The sequence below is a fragment of the Topomyia yanbarensis genome, chromosome 3, assembly GCF_030247195.1.
Source record: "Topomyia yanbarensis strain Yona2022 chromosome 3, ASM3024719v1, whole genome shotgun sequence".
Taxonomy (NCBI): Eukaryota; Metazoa; Arthropoda; class Insecta; order Diptera; family Culicidae; genus Topomyia; species Topomyia yanbarensis.
In genome coordinates this window covers 305,876,813-305,901,837 of record NC_080672.1, presented here as the reverse complement: position 1 = coordinate 305,901,837, position 25,025 = coordinate 305,876,813, and the positions used below count along the sequence as shown (strand labels likewise).

Here is a 25,025-nt window from a genome sequence, read left to right as displayed (position 1 = left end):
TGAAAATATATTTTTTCTGCTGAGAATGGGACTTTGTATACATTGAAATTTATTTGAATTTACTGTTCATTTAAACCCAACATTTTTTGTAAGTCCTTGTTAATCGACTTCTTAACCCATAGGCCCTGCACATACCTAAAAACTGATAAAAAATTTAATAACCTTCTCAGGTGATTTTACATCGATTTATAGCATTCTACGAAGTTATAGAGTATACAATTGTTCATCAGATTCTCACATTTAGTATTTTTTGAATGTCTATAGTACCAATTAGTAGCAAAAATTCGAATTAATTCCATTAAAAAACTTAAGTTTTCAATCAAAAAATTTGAAAATGAAAAGTTATTCTAGACCCCCCGACAGAATATTTTAATTTTACTTTCAAATGAAATGATGCCGATTTTTTTCAATAAAGTTGTTCGACAAAGACACCGTGCCAAGTCAATCAAACATATCCTATTATGAAACAACCTGCAAAAACGATCAAGCAATCTTTATGTGCTGCATAATACACGATGGGTTCACGTTGAAAAATAATTTTCAGGATAAATGGTTCCTTTCAAAAGAAAAGAAAAATTATTGCGATTAATTTTGCGCACCATAGCGGTATAAATGGCTCCGAACTTAAGCATTCTGAAGCTCTTATTCAACGTCCATTTCCATCGAATATTTTTTATGCTTTTAAAACAATCTCAGACCATGATTTTAATCCAAGCAAGGTTTACGCTTTTGATGATATATTTTGCAAATTAGTCGCTATACAAATTAACGAAGAAACTGTTTTTGTACCACTTCATCACACATTACCATGGAAGGAAGATATGCTGTAAATATAAATGCAAAATTTGTTTCAATATTCGGATTTATTCCAGAGATCATATTTTTGACGATAGTGTGATACAGTCTCTCAATTTCCCGCACTCAACGGTTTACACTTTGATTTCAATCATCCCTTGGAATATCTTCGTTCATCTCCAAATACTCGATCGTCCAATTTGTAGTACATAATGTATTTTCAGCAGCTTCTTCCGTTAGTTTTTCATTGATTATTTCATTGGTGTTACTGTTATTCTCGTGTTCTTCTGTGCTACGACGATCGCCAGGTATAATACGCTTCCGCTTACGTGAAACTGGTTTTCTGATTCCGGCCACTTCCTCGAATCTTTGCTACGCATTTTTTAAACACCGATGTAAAAAACTGTTGCAGTCGGTTTTTGTATATGTTGCGTCCGAATAAAGTACCGTTTGATAGAATAAGTCGATTGTTCAGTCAAACTTCATAAAAGGAATTTTATGCTTCTTAGGCTCATGCTTACCAGAAGCGCGTCTAGTACCTGTCCATGAACATTTTAGTAGAAAACTACGAGTGAAAAAGTAGTCAATTATTTGAAGGCATACTGTTGTGCCTTGGCCAGGAAATCGTTGATGACCGTGGATTCTGCCTATTGATTCAACCGTTGTTTTCAGAAAATTTTCATCACGACAGTTTTCCTCCAAACGTTCGAGATCGGCGTAACTGTTTACAGGTTGCAAATTTATTTTACTTAGCGTAACGCTAGGAGATGTTTTCACTGGTTGACATTGCATTGAAGCCAATGCATCGAACTTAGTATTTAAGTGTGCTAGCAACAATAAGCACTTGTTCAATTTATTCTCCAAGCTCTCGTGAGCCGCAACAGTTTCCTCCGTTTCCGTCTGCGAACATGCATGCCTTACTTCCGGATCTGAGAGCATGCGTCTTGTACTTTGCTGCTGGATCTCTTGAAGTAATACTGCTGTCGTAGCCTTTTTCTGATTTTTTTTCGTACCAGACAAAACTAGAAACAAAAATACAATAAATAATTTTTTTTATCCCATTCCAAATAAAAAACTTACTTCACAATCTCAGGTTTAAAACGACTCACAGCGACGTTGAAACGCAACGCCTAGATGGATCAAGGAGCTAACGCGCTGGAGGAGCACAATCATCTAATGAGTCACAAGTTCGAGCCGGACTCCTACACACCGACGCCAACGAAAAAAACTTCCCTAACCTGCTTGGCTGACTGACGGAGCGACGACAAATACACACATGGGAAAATCACGGACACTTGACTTGAGCAAAAAAGAAAAAAAAACTTTTTTCCAGGAGGTTAGAGAAAAACAAAACAAACGTTTTCGTTCTTTTCTTTTTTCGCTGGTAGCAGCTGCTACCGAGAAAGTTTCGACGTTTCGATCCATGGGCGCGTTGATAAATGGGGGTAAGCAGTATATCAGCTAATGTCGTGTTCGATTGAAAATCTAGAAACTATAACCCAGGTTAGTTGCTTCAAACAAACGTCTTTAATGGAACTGAGTTGGGTTCTCGCAGAACAGCGGTGGTGTGAGCGAACCCGAAATATATTTCAGGTTGGAACCCAACCCGGTTTTCAGTTCAGTGGCGCATAACCTAGGTTCGAAACTGGCTTCAAACAAACGATTTGACAGCAGTTAGGTCCGAAACTGAGCTAGTTTCTGCCTCAAGCGAAAACGACATAAATAATTCGCCAAAAGTGGCTTTTGGGCAGCACTAAAGTACACTATAGTTCTTCCAGGCACTATTAACCTTGTTCTATATGTACCTATAGAACCGAATTGGTGCCATTTTTACGGTTTATTGGTTACTTGGGTTATGAAATATTGACGTCGAAATAGAAATTAAATGCATTTTTTCTAATTTGATGTAAATTTGTTATACATTTCTAGAGTGACGCCAGATGTTGAATCAAAAAACAATTCTGTTCGTCGAAATCATATTTTTTATTGTTTTAAGTGTAATAAATATTTAAAACAATGCGTTGTGAATATTGGAGCATATCCCATTTTGTTTATATTAATCTCGAGTGTTTTTGAATAAAGCTCAAAGGTCAGCTACTATGAGGAAAAAAATCGGACAAACCTATACTCACCGATTACCTGAAAGTAAATGTTGGCCCAATTTTAAAAAACGCGTGAAATGTATTATTTTAGCGAGAATGAAATTTGATTTATTGCTGGGCATACGAATAACTTACTTACGCTTACTTGGCATACATTATGTAACAATAAAGTCTTAGGTTGCTTACAGAGTGGCGGCGAGAAGCTGAGCTGGGGCTGGTACTGACATTAGAGTGCAAGATGCGAGAAACCTGCCTGCAGCATATTAAATGGAGCCTGTCAGAGTGAAAGCGGGCAGTCGGCGCCGATCCGCTCGGCTTTCACTCTGACATCACCCATTTGGTTTGCAGCAAGCAGGTTTCTCGCATGTCGCATTCTAATGTCAGTTCCAGCGCCAGCTCAGCTTCTCGCCGCCACTCTGTAAGCACCCTTAGGGTGCTTACAGAGTGGCGGCGAGAAGCTGAGCTGGGGCTGGTACTGACATAAGAGTGCGAGATGCGAGAAACCTGCTTGCAGCATATTAAATGGAGCCTGTCAGAGTGAAAGCGGGTAGTCGGCGCCGATCCTCTCGGCTTTCACTCTGACATCACCCATTTGGTTTGCAGCAAGCAGGTTTCTCGCATTCTCATGTCAGTTCCAGCGCCAGCTCAGCTTCTCGCCGCCACTCTGTAAGCACCCTTATGTGGTTTTCGTTTGAGGCGAAACTGAGTCAGTTCCTAACCCCAACTGCTGTCAAAATGTATGAACTGACAGCGGTTGGGATTAGAACCTGACTCAGTTTCAGGTTCAATCGAAATCGCCATTAGACAATGAATTATAACTTATCCAGTCGAATAATACCGATGATTGAACGCATCGTTTGCCCGGTGCGGGTTACAGTCGTTTGGTTTTCTTTCCCAGTAGATGCCATAACGTGGTGTTTCAGAGTCTCAGCTTTTCCAGACGAAAAATCGGAGTAGATGCAAGAATACGCTTCAATATCCTGATAGACGATCTTGACGTCGTCGAAGTTTGATTCAATAAACAGCATGCTTTATTTTCAATTACTGATTTGTTTAGTTCAAACAATAATTTTGTCGATTTTGGAAAATTGCAAATAACAAAACTTGTAAGATTGTTTCAAACGATAATTTAGTTGATTCAACCTAAAAATTCAGTTTAGTTCTATAAATTCCTTAGTTCAAAATAAAGAAATTTCTCGACTAAAAATAAAGAAGTTATTTTTAGAATCCAACATTGACAATTATTTTGCGTGTACGCACAGCGTGTCCGATCATTGTGACGCTCCTAACTACTTCCCAATCAACTGCTATCACCACCGATAATAAAGTAAATAACAAAGAACACGGATACGCAATCGTGACCCGTAGGCCCCACAAACAACTCAAACCAGGTAATCGTGAAAGCCCATAGAAGACTAACAGCGAGGATAGCATGAACGAAAACGATAAACCGAGAGAAAGCGGACGAAGTGATCCACAAGCAACAAGAGGCAATGAAATAAATCGATCTTCAATAAGAAATAAGATCTTTACGCAAAGTAACAAAGCGCGTGCACAAGATCCGATGGATACACAATAAAATTCGATTTTTTTATTTCGATTATAGAGGTTTTAACCTTAAGGTCATTCGCCTCTTCGACTTAGAAAAATCTCTTATGAAAATTTCTAACCCTATGTGCGGGGTCGGGGCTCGAACCCAGGTGCACTGCGTACAAGGCAATCGATTTACCAACTACGCTACGCCTACCCCCAATTCGAATTATTTATTTTTATTTACACATTGATAATATTAAAAGATCTACGGCTCAGGTAATGCATTGAGGCGTGGCAATGTCGATTGAGAGGTAGCGGGGGGAAGCAGTACTCTTTAAAGAGAATTTAAAGAATTCGACTGTCCTGGTTTTTTACTCGTCTGATATGGTCACCCTACATTAAATGTTTAATTTTCTGGTAAACCACAGAACCGGACCCATTTCGCACGAAGGTCGTAGTTTACCAGGAAGTACTCCAGAGCAAAGAGGGAGAAAATCGTTCCTGTATCCTCCTCTTCTCTTTTTTCTTCTGATAGCAAAGCGGAGTAAAAAGGAGTTTTTCTTGCTTCTGTTTGCTCCGGAGCAACTAGGAGCAGAAATCCTTAACTGGAACAAACCTATTGTTCCTAAACCTGAGCAGTAACCCCCCCCCCCCCCCAGCAAATGGGTGTTTGGGACCATGTATAAAAGGCGGAGCTAGTGTTAGGGGAAAATTAACGGATCGATATTTTTGGGAGTAATTTCCTTGGTGTTATGTCTGTTAATTCAGTGATAAAAAGATGAAGGATTTCTTTCAAAAAATCGCGATAATTGGGGTTTTATATTAAGTAGTCAATATTGAGTTCAAATCGTCGGTAAGGGATGGAACAAAATACACGAAATAGTCCTGAAAATGAAGAGTAGGTGGATAATGCCATACATAAGTCGCCATGTAATCCAGCAAAGGTTTGATAAACTGTCAATATGAGTTCGTTTCGTAATTACTGCTTAGCGTTATATTGGTTTTCGTATTTTTGAGATGCTGCTACAAAAACATTTCATTCCATTCCATATAACTTGAGCGTACGGTCCATGCTCGTGGAAGCAACATACTGTGCGTGCTTTCCAAACCGTATTCCGGTGGCCAGTGCGGTGTGATCGTTGAATACCTTTAATTCTTGCCACTGTTTGCACAAATATATTCTGCAATCAAGAAAATATTATTAATTAACCATGATCTCCAACATCAAATCAATTACTCACCTTATATCCGTTCCAGCAATGGCTAGATAGGTTCCACTTTGGTCAAAGCACAAATCTTTAACTTCGTAACCCTCGTCCAAAGTGATAGTTTTGAAATTTTTCAGTTTTCTCAAATCCCACAGCTTGATACACGCATCATCGGCAGCGGTTGCCAAATAGTAACCGTTTTCGGAGAAAGAAATTGCCGTTATAGGTCCCGTGTGACCAGGGAAATTTGCTACATTGCTTTGTTCTTTGAGATCCCAAATTTTAACCTGAGAGTCTTCGGTTCCGGTTCCGAAAATCAAACCATCCGGATGGAACTGAGCCGTCGTCAAGCCGATGTCGGCTGTATCTGGAACCTTTGTTAACAAGCGTCCGGTGCGAATGTCTGAGAAAGCCCAATGCTTGTCGGAAGACGTCGAAAGTACGTAATCCCCCGTAGGATGCAGTGAAAGACCTGTAACCGGACCATCGTGACATCGAAGTAACAGTTGAGTCTGAGATGTTGGCACATTCCAAATACGAATACACGCATCAGGAGACGCGGTTATTACCGTGTCGTCCTCTGGGTGGAAAATAACTTTCGTTACTTTCTTGGTGTGCCCTTTTAGGATTGCCACAATCTGCTCGGTGTCTTTGTTGAATACAGTTGCATTTTTATCGTTTCCACCAGTTAGGATTTTGCTCTGGTCGGAATGGTTTATGTCAAGCGCTAGTATACCGGGAACACTAGCTGAGTGTAATCCCGGATGGGAAGCTAATGTTAGGAAACCTCGAATCTTTTCGGCGCTAACCAATTCTTCTGGAACTGTGCGGCCCTTTTTCTTTCGTTCCTGCGTAAGTACGGTTGCTTTGTCTTGTAGCTTCTGAATAACTTCAACGCTCATGCCCGCTTGCTCGATCGGCTGAATCGCAACACCACCTGCTTCGGCGGCTATCGATGGCTGCGGAATAATATTCGACTGAATTGAAGCCATTCCGGTCTGTGGTTTAAGTGTAGCCAAAGCTTCACGAGCGGCAGCCACTTCTTTGTTCAAACGGGCAATCACACGACAAGCGGCGTCATGTTGATACAGGGCATGTGATAGTTCTTGGCGAGCCGTTTGTAGCTGCTGTCGCTGAGTGTAAGCGTGTAGCATCAGTGCATCCCATTCGTCTTGCATCATTTTCAAAGTCGCCGGAATACTGGTTGCGCTCGGTGGTTTAGGTCGAACGATCGGAGGAGCTGAAAAAATAATTAATCTTAGTAAACATGTCGGGTGCGTTTCTAAACACAACCGGCTTACTTTTGATTTCGATCAATTCCTCAGCTTTCAGGGGATCCCCATTGATTGGATCGCATTCATTTTCGACAATGTACTTCTCGATTAGTCGTTTCTCAAATATTGCACCCGATCTGGGTGAAACGACCGGGTGTTCCGGCACTTCGTTGGATACTGGAAAAAATTAATGATAGATTTTAATTCAGACACATAACCTCTCATTCAGCTTGCGGCATTTGTTTATACGATGATCAAAGGATATCATCATTGTACCCCGGGGAAATACTTACTACTACACACAAGTGACATCGTTATCTGCAATATTCAGCGGATATTAGTTCCGAAAACAGGAATCTTTTTCGAAATATTACTAGTTTTAAATTGATCAAAAGTTGTGAAGCAGCAGACGGCTTTGTATAATTTGATTTTTTGACAGATTTATTTATCGTCTTGAGATTGTCAGCCATGGTTACACTAAACATTATTCCACCAACTGTCATTATCAGGTACCAGTAGCACCACCAACGACGTTGGTAGCACCATCCATTATACTCGAATCCATCTCCGCAAACATCATTCCAATGCAACAGCTGCTGACGTTGTTCAAGTGGTGCGCGATGTATTTATAATTTACATAATTTATGATTCCTGTTTGCAGAACGATAATATTCGCACACATTCCTCTTCGATTTGATCTGCACAGGAAATCCTCAAGTGCATTTATCATCTAATTCCAGTGAAAACTGCGGGCTGTGAACATGACATTCAATCTACGACAAGTGTATGCTTTCGCACGGGAGTATCACAGGAAAAGCGATAGCCAGAAGGATGTCCAGTACGGAACGGCAGGATTCCGATCGCAGTGAGTTGGAAGTTTTTTTTTAATTTTTGTTTTCCTGTGTACTGCATTCGCTAATTAGTGCGTTTGCGTTGTTGCATTGATTCGAAATTAACCTTCGAGTGTATATAGTAGATATAGTATGCATGTACGGATGAAGCTTATAAAATGCAGATTATCGCTGATTGAATCCCTCGGCAAGATAATTCGTTCCATTTGGGTGCCCTACATCTGCATTAGTATTGCACTTTCTCATGTGTGATAAAATCGCAAATATTTTTTTTGTCGTACCTAAATCTTTAAGGAAAGTTCCACGCACTGTACGCCTTGCCTAGCGAAGTAACGTGCGTTTTGATCCTCCTCACGTTACTGGTAGTATTCTGCCATCGTAAACAGTTCCCTGTTCTGAGGCGTAACTGGGGCGAGCATATACTTGTTTTTTTTCTGGTTGGTCACTATTCTGTTGATTTTGCATACAATTTTAGGGATAAGGTATTGGAGCAAGGTCCTATGCTGGTGTATAATCCCACAACAAAAAACAAATGATTATGGATTTAATCCAACCAATAATATTGCATTAAAAGATATATACTTAGTATAATGAGCACGAGCTATGAATAATTAACTAATCATATATTTTCTCTGTCTGACACAGCGCCGATAACCTCGACTATGTGATGTATCGGATGGGACTGCTAGCGACTTTACGGTCCCGTGCCAAGGAAGGTCTGGTGATCGGAGTGATGATAACAGCTTCGCACAACCCCGAACAGGACAATGGAGTAAAGCTAATTGACCCGCGCGGTGAAATGTTGGAACAACGATGGGAAAAGCTAGCCACCGCTCTGGTCAACGTAAGCGACGCGGATTTGGAATCCCAGGTCGCCAAACTTTGCTCCGACGAGGGAATCGACAACAACAATCCGGCAAAGGTTTACGTCGGCATGGACACTCGGTATCATAGCCCGCAGTTAGCTAAAGCCGTGCTGAATGGAATCGCTGCTATGAAGGGTAGTGTGAGGGATTTCGGTATTGTAACGACTCCGATGCTCCACTACTTCGTCATGTGTTCCAATACGAACATGGCGTACGGATTGCCGACCGAGGAAGGGTACATGACGAAACTAATTACTGCCTTTAAGAACATTAGAGGATCCACATTCGAAAAAGACAACTATTCAAATAAGGTTTACTACGATGGAGCCAATGGTGTCGGTTCTTTAAAGATGTTAGGTTTCATAAAGAAGTTAGACGGTTATCTGGACGTTAAAGTGTTCAACAGCAATGGGAAAATTAACTTTAAGTGCGGAGCCGATTTTGTAAAGACTAATCAGAGAGCTCCAGAGGGAATACCACAATTGGAGCCAAATGCACGATGTGTTTCTGTAGATGGCGATGCTGACCGTATCGTTTACTATTTCACGGATGAGTCAGGAGTGTTTCACCTACTAGACGGAGACCGAATTGCGACGTTAATAGCAGGGTAAAAGAATCTATGACTGTTTTTTGGGTAGACATAATCATTCATAAATTCCAACAGATATCTGAAAGATTTAGTTAGCAAATGCGGCGTGCAGCTAAAAATGGGTCTAGTTCAAACGGCTTACGCAAATGGAGCATCCACGGACTATATCGTAAATCAACTGGTATTTCATCCAAACATTTTTTTGTTACCGTCTCTTTCATATTTATATTTCTTACTTCAGGATATTCCTGTTGCATGTGTTCCCACTGGCGTAAAACATTTACACCACAAAGCATTAGATTATGACATCGGGGTATATTTTGAAGCTAATGGACATGGCACGATCATATACAGTGCCAACGCAAAAACGGAAATCAGTGCAATCAGTAAAGACCAGTCTCTTACGCAAGAACAACGAAATGCTGCCTGTTTACTGCTTCAAACGATAGATCTCACCAACGAAACCGTTGGCGACGCTATTTCCGATATGCTGCTGGTAGAAACGGTGCTTCATTTCAAAGGATGGGCACTTAAAGATTGGCTTGCAGCCTATACCGATCTACCAAACGTGCTGATGAAGATCAAAGTTGAGGATAGGAATGTGATCACTACCACCGATGCGGAGCGAATCTGTGTCACGCCCGAAGGGTTGCAGGGTGCAATCGATGAAATTGTGGCAAAGTACAGCAAAGGCAGATCGTTTGTGCGTCCGTCTGGCACGGAGGATGTTGTACGAGTGTATGCCGAAGCTGATACCAAGGAAAATACCATGCAGCTGGCACTTGAGGTGGCTAATGTGGTGTATGAGAAAGCAGGTGGTGTCGGAGCTCGACCTGAGCTGCCAAGGATTTGAATATGCATCATTGTTTCCCGGCTGTGAACTGGAATGTGCTACCGATACTGCCATTGTTTTACACAGGATGTAGGAAGTTTTTCAACGACCGAACGGATTTCGATATTGAGATTATAAAATATTAAAAATGAAAACCTTTTATTTACCATTTTATCTATATCAATAAAGTTTGTTAACGGAATTAGTTTAACTCAGTCTTTTTATGTAGTGGTTCGATATTTTTTAAGTAGAATATGTTTGAACGTTTCAATACGGAGGCCCCGTTTCAAATATTTCTGCGGTGGTATTTCCCCATATTTAAAACTCAAATAACTTCCATAGTTCTGAACGAAATATTTGCTCTATATGATCTGATGTATATTGTATTTGACTTTTGTAAATAACGAAAATAATGTATTTTGTAACAGTAGAATTATCTGCGCCATGATTGGTCCGTACTATTCCATTGACTTGCGACAAATGTTGTTAGCCACGCCCCATAACATATCGATAGATGGCTCATAGGGTAAAGCACCTATTTTCACCATACTAAGCAGGGTGCCTCACTAATTCATTAATTTCTCGGCCTATAATCTATGGAATGCCTAAAAATTGACATCAACAGCTTTGCTTTGTTGTTAAGAACTAATATAATAACACAAATGCGCTGAAAACAGTGAAATTCTCGTGTTTGAGCGCAACAAAAACTCGAATCGAGTGCCCCTTATTGTTGCGCTACCATTTGACTCAATGCGTCGAACAAAGATGGCAGACACTGTTCTATCCAACGGCTTCAAATGGGAAGGGCGACAATAGAAACATGGCGAACCCAATATAAAAAAACGGTATGTTTGCAAATTATTCAGTTCGTATTGTGTTGTACCGATCGGATCAGCTCGTTGTCGGTACCTTGAATAAAATTTTTTTATGTCGGCTGCAAAAACGGTATATAAATAATTTGAAAAGTTCCTTTTCTTTCCAATTTCCGGTGACTAATTTGTATTCCACAAAATTCTATATCTAAATGTATATTATAAAATTCGAAGAATTTTTTTAAAAAAAATGCTGTTCCCGTCACTGTGCCTTGTCCGCATAAAGAGTGGGTGAAAGAGGGAAGGAAGCCACGTTGAACAAAAAAAAAGTCGGTATTTTTCCCCCCTTTATGGGCAGCTAGGGCCGAGGGTGGTGGCTAGCGTTTTTCTTACATCCTTGACCTGACGGACAAAGCTATGGTGCCTTGAATACAGGCAACGCAGATCCAAGGCCATCATTGAAATGATAAGTTCTGCGTTTGAGATGCACTTCCCCCGGGTTGCCAGACGAATACCTGTAATTATTGCTTGGTATCTTGTATGCATAAATCTGATTGTGAGTCCTGTGGTGATGTGTACGTGGAAGGTGTGAGTTTTAGCGTTCGAGTCCAGGGGTGCATATCTGTCTGGGTTGGCGTGGGCGTTTACTAATTGTGTAAAAGTGTGATCGCGAAGGGCTCGAGCATTTGAATGCTAGCGTGTCTCTAACTTTGCGTGCATAAATTCGATTTTAGATTTGTGTGGCCATTCGCATATTCGCGTGTATTCTTGAACGATCGCGCGTAAAGAGACTATCACTGAGCCAAAAAAAAAACACTTGCATTTCATGTGAGAAAGCACATAAATATTAAAAACGACTAATAATATTAGTTTCATGTGCAGCAATTAACATTCACATCTACAACGATGACTTTCAAATAAGATATCCATGACTTTCAAGTATACAATACATACATTCTATGTGATTGTCACATATTTCAAGTGTTATATATAAAGCACGTGACTATTACGTGAATGTACGATGTGAAAAAGTAAACAGATTTAATATGGCACATTATAATATATACTAGCACGAGGAGTTCGAATTACGGTCGGAGATTTTCGGATTGTTTTGGAATTACTGAAGGTATTTAAATGTAATTCAAGCTATAACTATGTATATGAATTCATTAATAATAATGTCATTAAAACGAAATCGCATTTCAGGATCCGGGAGTGAAAAAGAACTGTAAGCATAATTGGAATTAATGGAAACTGCGAAAGAGTTCACTGGTTTCTTCAACGCATTTGGAAAAGATGTGGAAACAATATGCTGCGGCTATAATAATAGGTATGTTATTGTAAATTATTCAAGTGAATAGATAATAAATTTCAATTCAATTCAATGTCGGCATATTTATTTTACATCTTCCAGTCTTCTTAAACTGATCAGAAAAACATGTGAATGCAGCTAAAAATCGCACGAAAATCATATAAAAATGAAACGGATTTCATCTAGAACGTATATGATATTCCGATGGAAAGTATCTGAATTTCATTTAATATATACATGCAGTCGACAGTGATTTTAATTAGATTGACAATATAAGCTTTTATGTGTGAAACATATAACATTTATGTGAAAAGTGTTATGGAAAATATTTATATGTTTTTGCATATGATGGGTAAGTGATAATTTTTTTGAGTGATAGAATAACAAAGAGACGCCTCCCTGTCAAAAAAATGCGGACGAACATGGTCAGGCGATTTAAAAAGTTTGACGTTTGACTCAACTCGCCTGTGCTAATTGCCCCTAAGAACAAATGCAATTTGCGAATGCGATTTAAAGGCAATTTCAATACTTATACAAAATTTCTGGCGGCTGAAATGGACTTGGTTGTTTTTTTGCGGCGGTTCATGTTTGGCTTAAGTTTAAAATTGTTTTTTTTTTAACAATTAGCGTGTTCCCGCTTGTATTTTGTTTGTTTAGTGCACTTAATTTAGCCAACGAATGCGGAAAATTGTGGAATCGTGTGAAAGTATAGTGGAACAAGATCTCTGAGTCTAAATGAAAGTCAGATTATGGTAAGTTTTGGTGTGCAATACGAATTTCACCATCGATTCTTCCTATAGTCTGGTGGTGATTACCTAGTGTGCCGATAAATTTATGTGAGTAGATAGTGAATCCGAAAATAATTATTATTTTTAATTTTCATATCAGGCAATTAAGGGCGATTAAATGGCGCGTTCCCTGGGCGATTTAGGGGCGATTTAAGGGCGGGTAGAGCGGCAAAAAAATGACGGCGGCAAATCGCCCAAATGTTGCATATAAAATAGTCCCCTAATTGCCAGCAAATTGTTGGCAAATTGTAGGGCAATTAGCGCATCCGAGTTGGCAAATAGCCCCCCGCTAGCCAGCAACTTGCCCTTTTTGACTGGGTTGTTTCGTTTGGAATTCCAATTTAACTGTCAATGTCATTCCAAACGAACAAGAGAGTTGTCAGTCGTAAATGTTTAGCATTATGCGGTATTGTTTTTGGAAGTATTGTTATACAATCCATTAAAATTACTAAATGTTTTAAAGATAAAAGCTACATCCTCAAACCAAAATTGTTACAATACCATCGTGTTTAGAAACGGTAACTGGAAAATGGCATGGTTTGATGGGAGATCGAAATTCAGCATGAGGGGTACGGATTCAAATGATGCAAACATTTAAAATGAAAGTCGTTCCGTTATTGTTTTGAATCAGCAAAACAAAGCAAAACTCTTTTGTTTTCTACAAACTCACTAGACAGGAACACACGTACAAGACTTAAACCACGCCTCTCTTTGTTGTGGATCCGCTTGCAATAAAAAAATCGCAATCGGGTCATTAAACTATATACAGTTTTCCATTCCATTCCATTAAAATTTAGGTCCAATATACATAATACAACATAATTAAAAAAAATCGTTTTAATACGTAAATTATAAGAAATGTAAAACGATTTTTTTGTTTTTTAAAATAAATCTTATATAAGCTTGGCAACCATACATAGGAAAACTGAGGTTGTTTACATCTGGCCTATCAAGACAACACCCAAAATGAAAAAAAACTATATTCATTGTATTGTCAAAAAAAAATGCGGACGAACATGGTCAGGCGATTTAAACAGTTTGACGTTTAACTCAACTCGCCTGTGCTAATTGACCCTAGGAACAAATGCAATTTGCGAATGCGATTTAAAGGCAATTTCAACACTTAGACAAATTTTCTGGCGGCTGAAAAGGACTTGGTTGTATTTGCGTTTTTCAAACATGGCGGTTCATGTTTGGCTTCAGCTTAAAATAAGTTTTTTTAAACGAGTGGCGTGTTCTCGCTTGTATTTTGTTTGTCTAGTGCACTTCATTTAGCCAACGAATGTGGGAAATTGTGGAACGGTGTGTAAATATAGTGGAACAAGATATCTGACCTAAACTCTTAATAAAAGTCAGATTGTGGTAAGTTTTGGTGTGCGATGCCAATTTAACCATTGATTCTTCCTATAATTTGGTGGTGATTACCTGGTGTAGTGATAAGTTTATGTGAGTAGATAATGAATCCGAAAATAAGCAATATTTGTAATTTTCATATTTGGCAATTAAGGGCGATTAAATGGCGCGTTCCCTGGGCGATTTGGCGGCGATTTAAGGGCGTTCAAGCGGCTAAAAAATGACGGTGGCAAATCGTCCAAATGTTGCATTTTAAATAGCCCCTTAATTGCCAGCAATTTGCTGGCAAATTGAAGTGCAATTAGCGCATCCGAGTTCGCAAATAGCCCCCCGTTAGCTAGCAACTTTGCTCTTTTTGACTGGGTGTTTATGTCAAATAAAAATAACCCTGCGGGAAAACCGGGAAAACATGTGTTCATTTTTTCTGACAGGGCATCAGTTGTCGTGAAATTCGAAATGTCAAATCCTTCTGATAGTGTCAAATCCAGACTGCCAACATATTTCTTTACTTTAAATTTAAATTTTATTTTCACGTTTCCTGAGTTGGAAAAATACATTGTTGCAATCAAGAAAATCAGCTTTATCGATGTATGTAATAAAAAAGAGTTTTTTTTTCTCATTTGATGACCCAATTGTTCTTGTTCTAATGTGGTTTTGCTGTTGCGAAATTCCATTCCAAATAAAACCATGTTTTAGCTGGTCGAGAAACTCAGATTCCAGAAGTCGCGGTAGATTTTTATTTTGGCTAAAAGAAACAAACAGAATAACAACAAACAAGTTTTGTGAGGCTTGCACATTTGCAGTGTTGCTTGTAAACCGTAGCTGGGTTGCTAGTTGAATTCTCGCGTTTTTTTTTGTAAACGGCCAATAAGCATATTGTCAAATTTCACTTTGAGAGAAAATTCCGGACAAACCGTAACTCGCCAAGAGTGTACGTTGGTATTTTATAAAAAAGAAAAGTTTTCTTTTCGTTTACTGCTGTCACTAATAATCGGCGATTGACGGTTTGGCCAGAATTTCCTCTCAACGTGAATTTTGACAGTATGCTTATTGGCCCTTTTCAAAAAACACGCGTGAATTGTTTCCACTAAATTAAGATGGCGTCTTTTTGTTATTCTAGTCTCTTTAATCGCGCGCGGACCGTGAATCTGAATTTTTAGTGCATAGAATTCCATGCAAATCATTTCACACGCACTAGTTGGAGGGTGTTTTCCTCCAGCACAAATTCGTTAGTTGGGGGTTTGCTAGTTGGATCCAGAAAAAAATTTCGGAGGTGGTCCAAAATTTCGACTTTGAAATGTTCATTGTACAATACGTAATATGTAATACCCTCATTCAATAAAAATCAGTTTTGGTAATCGAATCTGGTTTGGAATGATGTTGAACCTAGGGGCAGATCACTTGTGATGCATTTTTAAAAATCAGCGAAATTAAATGCATTTATTTTCATCAAAATAGAAATTCATAATGTATTTTGTGTTGCGTGCAATGTTTTTGCGTTGCCTGCAATGTGTTTTGCGTTGCGTGTAAGACGTCAAAACCCTACAGAAAAACTAGCCCTACATTTAACAAAACGTCGAACAAAGTGGATCAGCGTAGGACGTTTGTTAAACAAACTTTTCTGCGAGGGAGTGCCAAGCTGATGCAAAAATGGAAATTAAATGCATTTTTTCTAATTTGATGCAAATTTGTTATACATTCTTAGAGTGATCTGCCCCTAGTGTTGAACTTAGGACGAATTTAAAATAGAAACTATTTTAAAATTTCTCAAGAAGTTAAAAAAATTCGGTGGACCCCCCTGGATCCGCCACTAGTTGGGGTGTTCGTTAGTTGGTACTTCGCTAGTTGGGGTATGCCCCAACTAAAAGACACTCTTATGTCAAAACTGAAAGTCAAAAAGTGATTGACATTTGAAAGTCGTCGAATTCAAGGGGCTCATTAGTTGATATCTGTGGCAATCTAGAAAAAACATACTTTGAAATTCAATGGAATTTAATTTTTTGAATTCATATTCCGGAATGTTTTTTTATGAAATAAATGTGTTAGATATTGCGCTTCTTCCATTTAGTACCAATTGGTTTGTGTCGCAGAGGTGTTGGTTGCTTACTTCTTGGAGGTTATCTCTGATGTATTCAATCACATTGTCAAATGACTTTTTAGCTAGTGGCAACTTAGTATACGTGCGCTTCATCGGTTTTTTCAACGGCGCATCAATTTCCTGTTTTATGTGAAAGAATTTATCAAAAAAAAATGTAATTAATGACAAAAAGAACATTAATGACATTCTTTGTCAAACAATTCATCATTAAATTGAGAAGAAACAGCCAACTTTCTTGAACCGCAAAATATTTCTTTTTGTTCGAAAGAAAACAAACAATCAGCGTTTCCCTCGGGTAATTTTTGCCAGCTGTCAGCTGCCCCAATAGGGATCTTTAATTTGGAAAAATTGTGCCAGTTTTTCATATGTATTGGTAGCGGGTGTCCTTACGAGTACACTCATATCATTCTTAAACCTTAATTATTCTTTTATGATTTTTAAATTAAAAAAACCAAATTAAATTCAACCAGCAAACCGACAGTTGTCGTACTAAATGACGTATCTGCAAATATCTCGTTCGCCTCATTGTTAACCGGGACAGCGCCCCACACAGCATGATCTGGTACTTTGTCAATCCGCTAGCAACCTGCCATCCCAAGTTTTATCTGCAAACTATTGTAGATCTGATAAGGCAACTTATAGGGTCGTGCAAGTCGCATGGGTTTGGATGTGTTATTGTCCTAAAAGGAAACAAACTAAAAAATGTTTTTTTCAATAGTTTCGGGCCAAAAAATTGAAAAAGGACTGAGATATTAATTCACGGTACTAATCTGCATCAGAATATGCCTTAACCCGCACACCCCTAAAGATCCCTATTAACGGATACGATTCGCTAGATGGGGCGCAGTCGTGACCCAACTAACGAATTTGCGCTGTAGTTTATTTTGTAGCACAGATCTAAGTGTGAAATATTGGACAATAACGTGCGGATTATTATCAGTGTTCCGCGTGATAAAATTCCTGATGTGTACAGTAGCCTTAAATGTCAGAAACGTAGCCGGTGCTATTCTTTGCATATTATTGGGGAAACTGGCAACAACTCGGTGCTGTCAATTTGAGTGAAGGAAAATTTTCTGATGCAACATCATCAAATCGTAATTGCGGAAGTTTTTCGTGAAATATTGAAAATTTCAGGAGTTTTAAGTGCAACCGAGTGAAATTCTGGACGCGTTATCATGGCGGAAGATGATGCGGTGAGTTTTTGACATGGGAACGGTTTGGTTTTGACTATTTTTCAACTCGACAAAAATTGCCATGCTGGTCATAGCAATTCAGCTATGAAAAATGGCAGTCGCTTTAGAGGTTAAGAAAATCAACTTTTTCTGTTTCTAAAATTAATTATTCCAATAGAAATAATATTTTGTAATTTGACTTACTAACATTAAGTTATCACAATAATACTAACATGTTCTCGATTCCGTGTGCAGATATTCGACCCTTCCTTGATGAAGAAAAAGAAAAAGAAGAAGACTCCCTTTGATTTGGAAGGTACGACTGGCGAGGAGAGTGGTGATCTAGCTACAAATGTCACTAGCGATGCGGCAGCCGCGGAAGAAAATGCTGCTGGAAACGGAGCCGATGCAACCGGAGACTTGAAGGACAATTTGGAGTTTGAAAGTTTCGGAATTAAGAAAAGGAAGAAGAAGAAGCCATTCTTCAATCTGGATGAATTGGACAATGCGCTGCCGGTCTTGGAAGCTGGTACTGATGGTGAGAAGGAAAGCAAGGAAGGTCGTTTGGATGAGGGAGATGGCGGTGTGTTCGGTGCTGGTGATGATGGACTGGATGATGATGATATGAAGATCGATTTTAGCATGAAGAAGAAAAAGAAAAAGAAGAAGGATCTGACGGAGTTGATGGAGGCGGAGGAGTTAGCCCGAGAAGAGGAAAAAGAAAATGGTAAGTAGAAGTACTGCAGTGGTTCTAGAGTTTCTTACTTCTGGACGTACATATGAAAAGGGCGCTGTGGCATAAAACCTTTTGAATTTACTGCGATCTTGGTTTTATATTAAAAACCTGTTTGCTAACACATGATTCTGAGTGTGATGAAAAGTGTCATTTGTCGAGAAAAACGCTTTGATAAAATTTCAAACGTATCGCCTTTTCACATGATCGGCCTCTTAGTTCTGCTTTGGGTGGAGGTTATCACGAATATTTCTGTAATTACATGCCTTACGGATAACGACGGATGTGATACGGAATTTGGTACATAGACTAATGTTTTTATTTTCTAAGTCGAAATAGTTTGTTGAATGTTTTGTTTTTCTTTCTACAGTGGATGAGCACAGCACGACGTGGGCTGGTTCGGATCGTGATTACACGTATGACGAGCTGCTACAGCGTGTCTTCGAGATCATTCTGGACAAAAATCCCGACATGGCTGGTGGACGAAAACCCAAATTTGTGATGCGGCCTCCTCAAGTTCTACGTGTCGGAACGAAAAAGACTTCCTTCGCAAACTTTACAGAAATTTGCAGAACCCTGCACAGACAACCGAAGCATTTATTGGATTTTCTTTTGGCCGAACTGGGTACCAGTGGTTCGGTGGATGGTAACTCGCAGCTGATCATAAAAGGTAGATTCCAACCGAAACAAATAGAAAACGTTTTGCGGCGGTACATCAAGGAGTACGTGACATGTCATACCTGCCGTTCGCCAGAAACCATCCTCCAAAAAGACACTCGTCTGTTTTTCCTGCAGTGCGAAACGTGCGGGTCACGCTGTTCTGTGGCCAGTATTAAGTCTGGTTTCCAGGCCGTTACCAGCAAACGTGCGGCCATTCGCGCAAAAACGGCCTAGAATGGCGCTTCCTTACGTCACGTTCAGTTTTTTTGTTTACCGGTTCCATGTTATGTGAAAAAACTTACAACAGTCTCAAGAGATAAACGCTATGGAAATTTAGTAAGCACTGAATAGATAAAAGTTTGGTATCATTACCATGTGGAATATTCTTTATTAATAAACGCTACGTTCTTCAGTGGCACATGTGTGTAGGAACTTCAAAATTTTATAAATTTCCACCCGACATAATAAAATGCACTAACCTAATTGTAGCATTTGGAATAGTTTATAACTTCGAACGCTCCGACGCTTTTATTGACGACAGGCTGCTGAATATTCTCGTTCGTAGCATAAAGCTAAATGAGTTTTCCAGAATACTTCTGCCGATTTTCCGTCTTTATCTCCATCGGCATACATACTGTGTGCATAAATCGAAACTTGATCAAATCGATTCAGAAAAGGTCGACCAATCACGAAACAACGGGTTCCCAACTGAAAATATTCCAATCTTCGCTGGCAGTGACTTTTCACCAAACTCAGTAGTAATTTTAGATCAGCTTTGTGATCCGGGTTCTCCGGTACTTGTTCATCGTTGAGGGGATTCCGGGTCTTCAGAATATCCTCACATTTATTGACATCGGTTAGTTTGTCTGAAAAAAATGAAAGATTATTTGATAGAATTCATAATTTCGGGGAACTATCATGCTATAGCTTACCAACATCCCTGGGCAATGCATGAGCATAATACACTTCTACTGTTCCGGATCCATCATCTAGTTTGTAAATGTGTGTGTTATTATGTTGTTTTACCGGTCCGGGAGTTACTCTTCCGTAAACTATAACACTTCTGAAATCAATTCCGAATAACGTCCCAACGTATGCTTCTTGGTAGAAACTTATCAGTTGAAGGTGTACCACTTGTAGCGAAATTAGCTCTACGACTAGTTCTTTCTGACGGATTACCTTTTTGTTGCCTTGCTTTCGACTGTATTGGACGTTGCTTAAAAAATGGCGAAATTCGGAAATAAACTCATCATTCGTAAGATCAACTATCTCAACCGTTGTCGGAATGTTTGGCGCTGCACTGGTTTGCACTAGGAAACGGGGAATGTCGTGTTCCAAGTCGGGTTCGATCGGTTCGGTTTTAACATGAACGGCATGATGTTGATCCATTCGGCGGCATGCGATCAAAGAAGCAACGGAGTACTTACAAATTATTTGCGCAACGGAGTCGAAAACAAAATTTTCTTTTTATTTTGCCGGTATCCGATTAGAAACACATAACAAAAAGATTTCAAAACATTATCTCCCGTTGTTAATTGTTATAGTTTTCTGTTATTTTAACTACTAACGAGACCAAATTTATAACAATCTGCTACGCAAATTATATTCTGTTACAATCTTGTTATTGCATATTTAAGCCGCCCAGTGATGTCAGAACAAAATATAACAGCTGCCGTTTTTTTTATGTGAGGCTATGCGAGACGAACGATAAAGAATAAACAGAAAAAAAGAAAAAGAAAACATCTATCGGCAAGTCCCGTCCCACACGCAACCATAAAATAACCTACACGCAACCGTAAAATAACCTACAGAATAAGTTATTTTAACTTAAATTTAGGTACTTTTGAGCTGTGCGTCGCTTTCGCACTTATTAGTGTTGTCAAAAACAAAACGAGAGATTCGACTCGGTCGAGGTCTTCCATGCAGTAAGGTACTTTTAAGTTTAAGTTTGGGGTATACTCAAAATTAGGTAAATTCAACTTAAATTTAAGTAAATTAAACTCAAGGTTGAGTTATTATTTTTGCCGTAGTTAAATTAACGTTGGTTAAATGGAAACTACCTTCAACACGGTTTATCTAATTTTACCTTCCTGCACGATACCACGAGATTGAGTCAAAAGTACTCAATTTTAGGTAGTTTTTCGGTGGCGTGCAGGTTAAAACCAGTTTCGAAATCCGCGAAATCTCCGATGGCAAACGAAAACTTGGAGAAGAAAAACCACAAACGGATTTTGCCTGAAAGCCAGTTTAAGGATAAATCGATACATCTGGCAACGTTGTGCGGTACCAACCTAACCGAACAAAAGCGAAACTCCATAGAAACGTCAAAATGTAACAAAAAGTGTCAGACTCAGTGACAGAGATGCCAGATTTGCAGACAAGTCTGCAAATTCGCAGACTTTTAATTTAAGCTGCAGATTTCTTCGATGACGCAGATATTTGCAAATTTTTTAGTTTGGTTGCAGATATTTGCAAATTTTTTAGTTTGGTTGCAGATATTTACAGATTTTTGAATGAAAAGGCTTTCCTGAAATTTTCGTTCTTCCCAGACTTTTAAAATTATTATTGAAGACATTTGAAAAAAGTACCTGGCATCTCTGCTCAGTGAAAAGAATTGGAGCTGGCTACTGGAAAGAGGTGAAATTTTACGACGTGCGAATAATATTTAGGTTTCCTCTGATTTTTGGGGGGTTTTCCTTGCTGAACTGTTGGAATATTGAAGGAGAATCCTTGTGATGTAATTGAAGAGTCGAAATATTTGCGGTAAGTTTTGTTTCAGATCGAAAATCGCGTTTTTTCGGTTATGCGTTCAATGTACATGGTGACTAGAAAGCAATATGGCGATTATTTTGGGAAAAGTTGATTATACTGCGTCTGGTACGGAACAAATTCGAAAGCGATGCCAATATTTTACTGAAAACAAATTAGCCTTAGCATTTTTTTTTAAATGAAAAACTACTTTGAGCAAACTGATCAGCTCTTAATGCGATAGTACAATAGTGAAGCTACTGCATTCTACAGGGTGAGTCAAAAATAATCAAATTATTGGAAGAAAAACTATGTCCAATAAAACTTCACAATTTGTCAAAATGAATAAAAATTACACAAACTGCGAAACAGTGTTCAGAGGAAAGTTCCGAACCGCGCTTTTTACGAAAAAAGTGTTAATTTGTTCTAATTTAATAAATTTATGTATTTACCGCTGTCCAAGTAACTTCCTTGGCCTGATTCAAAGTTTGTACTAACAGGTTATCGTGCTCAATAGAATTACAATTTCATTTTTTACAAACATAGCAACTAATCTTGTTCATAGTGTTATTGTGCTTTCGAAAGAGTTGTTTTTAGCAAAGCTGGTGTGATGCGGCTCGACCGCATAGCCGTGTCTAAGGATCTGCTGAATGATGGTGACGTCTAGTCGCCGTCGGAAACGCAAACAAACCTGTGATCCACTCGTTTGCCTGGCATACTCAAACATTAGGCGCTATGGCTAGTTTAAACCACAATATAATAAATATACAGTCTGCCCAATGTGGCTATGTTACATGACTTATATGCGAGTTATGTCGCCACCGCTCAGTCGGACTTAAACTATGCCCCTATGTTCAAGTTTGCCGGGCAAACGAGTGGATCACAGGTTTACTTGCACTTTCCCGTGGCGAGTTCGTGCCCAGCTCGTTTGGCTGATCACTCGAGTTGGCTAAGCGGTCAAAGTGTTTTACACTAGATATTCCCATAACGTCGATTTCCAGATCTCTACTAATCACAAAATCGCGTTTAAACTCAACAGTCGGTATTTTGAGAGACTTCGTTTGTTGTTATTAATAAAACTTGCAATTCCTTAACCTATATCAAGCTCATGTAACGTTGGAATAACAAATTAGGTACAATATTCAATCAAAATTGCTTTTAAATGCACACGTTTTAAAAATAACATTGGATGCATCCGATGGTGGTGTTATACCAGTCTTGTACCTCTCATACTCGTATAATATTCACACGTGCAATTTCATAATTTTTAGTTCTCGCGAATAATGTTTATTTTACTATACTTGAGAAATCACATCAGTTTCCTCAGTGTAATACCAAATACAAATTAAATACGCCAAGGTCCCATACAAAACGATAGCTATTTTTTGGCTCATCGAACAATCTAATTATGCTACCCAATTCATCTGCTTTGTCATGACAACCTGATATTTTCGATAAAAAAATTAATTGGCAACACCACCTGATCAAAGTGTGCTGTTCGAATATTTAATTCACTGTCAATTTTGTTTGTTTATGCTGGTCACAAAATATCTGCTCATAATTTGCAAATTATTAATTAAATCAATACGACCGAGTGGATAAACTTTTAGTCAGGACAAACTGTTAGTGAAACAAATCAACTTATGGATTAGTCTGTTGAAGAAAGTTAGTTCTTACGCATGTTCCTCAAACTGCTGGTTTCAGCTGATTGAACACGCTCTTTCTCATCGAGACGTTGGGCCCAGGGAGGGCAAAGGATCAAGCCTGACGACCTCGCTCACATCCATGACGCACGAAGAAGTGTATCACATGGTCGTTAAATCGTTCCCAATAATTTTGTTCACAGCAGCGACTTCAGAGTACCTAGCCTAATGTTATCTTTGAAACAGCATTTTCGTGAAACCTGGATAATGTACATCATCGCTGTAAGTGAAGAAAAGTACAACCACAGACTGCATCAATTTCCATTTAATTGAGACGTATAACACCAGTGAAAGTGCGCAATGTGGTAAAGATCTTTGCTGGTTGAATCCTTAACTTGATTGGTTTTTTCAGATAATGTTCACCATGCAGTACAAGAGGACAATATTTCCTCGCAGAAAACAATTCCCGCAGGAAACAACCAACAGTTCTATCTATACTACTCTAAGGACGAGATTTTCGCTGAATTTCTGAAGTGGCTGAATTAGCCTCAATGAAAGACTTTAGATATATAAAGCCGGTTTCCGGAAACTGCAACAAGAACGGTTTTGACTGGGTAGCTTAGCGTAAAAGTCGTCATTATGCACAAGTACGGATTGGATAGCACGCTGTTTGCAATGAATCTGTATTCTGTATTCGTGCTGGAAATTTGAGATTACCCTATTTCAGTGATTCTCAACCCGGGGTCCGCGGACCCCTGGGGGCCGCGAAGTCGTCGCTGGGGGCCGCGAAGTCGTCGCTGGGGGCCCGCGAAGAAAAATATATTTTCCGAGTGCATATTGAAATTTCAAGTCTTTTTTCCTAACAAACAATAACATATTGATATACAAAATCGATGTTTATCCGTTGGTTGTCCGTAGCAACCCAGAGTGATTTCTAAGGGGTCCTTGGTACGAAAAAGATTGTGAACCGCTGCCCTATTTTACCCACATCTGTGGCACTGGAGTACCATTGATTACATTTCTCAACTTTCGAAAGCAACAATGAGAGTTGGTGATATTAATAAATATTTTTACTTGGACGGATTGACTGAAAGCAGGTGACATCTTATTTTGAATACCATGAAAACCGTATACGATAGCTTGAGTAATTTTGCTGATATTTTTGGTCACGATGCTACAGCAATCCCTGCTTTGCTAATAGGTGTATCCAAGATTTGACCCTGAATGTACACCTTCGAGTTTTTTTTTCGATATCTGGAACGAGTACGTTGTTCGGTGTTCTCTTCGAATTCATCAAAAATTAAGAATCCATGAAATCATATGCCACAAACATAGTCACAGTGGGAGGGAAGCAGTTGCTACTCGAACTGCCATGGGTTTAAAAATTACGAAGGGTAATAAGGAAATATTTTGAAGCGTGCTTGTGCCAATCAAGAGATGTGCGTACTTCGGGCATACGAGGAAACTGGGTCTCCAAGATCGAGCATACTGAAAACCTGCAAAACTGCAATATTCGGCCATGTTTCGGAACACCCGGATTTTACGACCACAATGATGGTAATGCCAGAAAAAATACATTCAATTTTAATGTAAAGCAGATTTTATCTCGCCCTTAGGAAATAGTTCAGGCTAATTAACCCGGAGAATTTGCTTTAT

At 39.0% G+C, this 25,025-nt stretch overlaps 5 protein-coding genes and 1 pseudogene across 6 annotated transcripts in view; 3 read left to right on the top strand and 3 right to left on the bottom strand.

Annotated features, from left to right (window-relative positions):
• Positions 1–942: 942 nt before the first annotated feature.
• On the bottom strand, positions 943–1,734 carry LOC131688035 (uncharacterized; annotated as a pseudogene).
• A 3,511-nt stretch (positions 1,735–5,245) lies between these two features.
• LOC131692434 (pre-mRNA-processing factor 19) lies at positions 5,246–7,361 on the bottom strand. Its single transcript, XM_058979482.1, has 4 exons — positions 7,206–7,361; positions 6,940–7,089; positions 5,672–6,878; positions 5,246–5,611 (listed from the first exon to the last, which is right to left on the bottom strand). The coding sequence occupies exons 1-4, from the start codon at positions 7,222–7,224 to the stop codon at positions 5,467–5,469; spliced, it is 1,521 nt and encodes a 506-aa protein (XP_058835465.1). The 5' UTR covers positions 7,225–7,361; the 3' UTR covers positions 5,246–5,466.
• Positions 7,362–7,492: 131 nt separating this feature from the next.
• Positions 7,493–10,261, top strand: LOC131692433 (phosphoacetylglucosamine mutase). The gene is made up of 4 exons (XM_058979481.1): positions 7,493–7,777; positions 8,409–9,236; positions 9,294–9,399; positions 9,460–10,261. The coding sequence occupies exons 1-4, from the start codon at positions 7,674–7,676 to the stop codon at positions 10,069–10,071; spliced, it is 1,650 nt and encodes a 549-aa protein (XP_058835464.1). The 5' UTR covers positions 7,493–7,673; the 3' UTR covers positions 10,072–10,261.
• Positions 10,262–17,446: 7,185 nt separating this feature from the next.
• Positions 17,447–19,466, top strand: LOC131692438 (eukaryotic translation initiation factor 2 subunit 2). Of its 2 annotated transcripts, XM_058979487.1 has the most exons (4): positions 17,447–17,606; positions 17,841–18,313; positions 18,584–18,618; positions 18,689–19,466. In XM_058979487.1, the coding sequence occupies exons 1-4, from the start codon at positions 17,589–17,591 to the stop codon at positions 19,210–19,212; spliced, it is 1,050 nt and encodes a 349-aa protein (XP_058835470.1). In that variant the 5' UTR covers positions 17,447–17,588; the 3' UTR covers positions 19,213–19,466. The 2 variants fall into 2 exon arrangements, with proteins under 2 accessions (XP_058835470.1, XP_058835471.1); XM_058979488.1 differs by lacking the exon at positions 18,584–18,618 and having other exon boundaries at positions 17,841–18,312.
• On the bottom strand, positions 19,457–20,677 carry LOC131692440 (uncharacterized). Its single transcript, XM_058979491.1, has 2 exons — positions 19,911–20,677; positions 19,457–19,844 (listed from the first exon to the last, which is right to left on the bottom strand). Exons 1-2 carry the CDS (start codon positions 20,365–20,367, stop codon positions 19,507–19,509), a joined length of 795 nt encoding a protein of 264 aa, XP_058835474.1. The 5' UTR covers positions 20,368–20,677; the 3' UTR covers positions 19,457–19,506.
• Positions 20,678–21,598: 921 nt separating this feature from the next.
• The window catches only part of LOC131692430 (uncharacterized), an 87,684-nt gene continuing 84,257 nt past the window's right edge, over positions 21,599–25,025 (top strand). Inside the window, exon 1 of the mRNA XM_058979474.1 lies at positions 21,599–21,741. The gene's annotated coding sequence lies outside the window, so the exon portion shown is untranslated. The remainder of the gene's footprint in view (positions 21,742–25,025) is intronic.